Here is a 1,344-nt window from a genome sequence, read left to right on the forward strand (position 1 = left end):
TTTGTACAAGATTGTCTTACAGCAACTAACACAAGAACAATGTGTGATGTAATTTCTCAAGAATGTGCATGGAGACATTTAATTGTTCGCCAACTCAGAAAAATCAGACTCAACAGGGTTCTCCGGTGGATCTCGTCGCTTAGCCCTCTTCGGCTATGTGATCTTTAGGTTGTTTTGGGCACGTGATTTTTAGCCTAAACTAAACAAACGGCATGTTCAGGTTCGTGCAAATCGCATAAGGTTCGTGTGTGTCACATAATATTCGTACCAATCTCATAGGTTCATGCAAATGCTAAGGCGCACCCATGATGATAACTTCACAAAACCCACACATAATAGAAAAGGTGGGATGTTTCGTCTTCCACTGTGTTCGAAAAAGGAGTCGAACCCAATAACCCAGGACCTAGAGTTAGCTTTTACTAGTTTTAGACTAGAGTAGACACCTTTGATATTGTTTTTTACTTTGTCTGAATCTCTCATGTTACCTAGGGGCAAGAATTTGCAATAAACATTATTATTATTACCTGTGATGGTTGACATCCATATAATGACGTAACAGTAGGCGGTTATCCAGAGCATGGAGACGACCAGCGCCACGGCGAACCAGCTGCGCCAGCGCTCCTTACGGCAGTCCGGCGTCGTGACGTACAGCGTCAGGTAGATGGGAAGGCAGATCACCCACCACGCCCGCTTGTCCCACTTCTCTGGCACCGAGAATATAGACTCGGGCTCCTCTTGCTTTTCCTTCTCTTCTTCCTCTTCTATTGGTGGGTAAAGAAGGGGATGTTGTATCAGCATTTTTCTTTTAAGGTCAACTGTGGAGTGACTTTGGCATGATGATTGAGTAACCACTAAGCAACTTCATTACAGGGAAGAGAGTACAGTTGACAGGACACATCCTAGGCCTACATGTACCAAGCCAGAGACATTCCAAGACAGCCATGACTTGGATCCCTCCAGATGGCAAACGTAATAGAGTCAGACCCAAGAACCCATGGAAGAGGACATTCAGAGAAGACCTGAAAAGAGTTAATTGAGAACAGGCAGAGACCGCCGCAACATACAGATGTCGATGGGAACTTGCTGCCCGATGTGCCTCACAGCACAAGACGACATAAGCTAAGCTAAGATGATTGATAAGTACGTTAACGGATCCGAGTACGCATTTGCTATAATTTTTCTATTGTACAATTGATAACGTATACACAGCCTCTCTTTAAACGGTATCTTTTAGCGACGACCGTTTTCTATTTACCCTATAATATTCTACTTGCTTACCCTTGGCGTCCTGTATGGTGTCGGGTTTCACCAGGCTCTTGGTCAGGTCTGACGTCACGCCGTCGT

The 1,344-nt window shown here is 44.7% G+C and overlaps 1 protein-coding gene across 1 annotated transcript; it reads right to left on the bottom strand.

The window, feature by feature from the left end:
* Nucleotides 1-524: 524 nt before the first annotated feature.
* Nucleotides 525-1,344, bottom strand: LOC118410240 (sodium/potassium/calcium exchanger 5-like; the record flags this gene model as incomplete). The annotated part of the gene is given in 2 exon segments (XM_035811802.1): nt 525-761; nt 1,279-1,344. Coding segments are annotated over 2 exon segments (303 nt in total), but the record flags the coding sequence as incomplete, so codon positions are not given.

Source organism: Branchiostoma floridae, chromosome 2 (assembly GCF_000003815.2).
Source record: "Branchiostoma floridae strain S238N-H82 chromosome 2, Bfl_VNyyK, whole genome shotgun sequence".
In the NCBI taxonomy this organism is placed as follows: Eukaryota; Metazoa; Chordata; class Leptocardii; order Amphioxiformes; family Branchiostomatidae; genus Branchiostoma; species Branchiostoma floridae.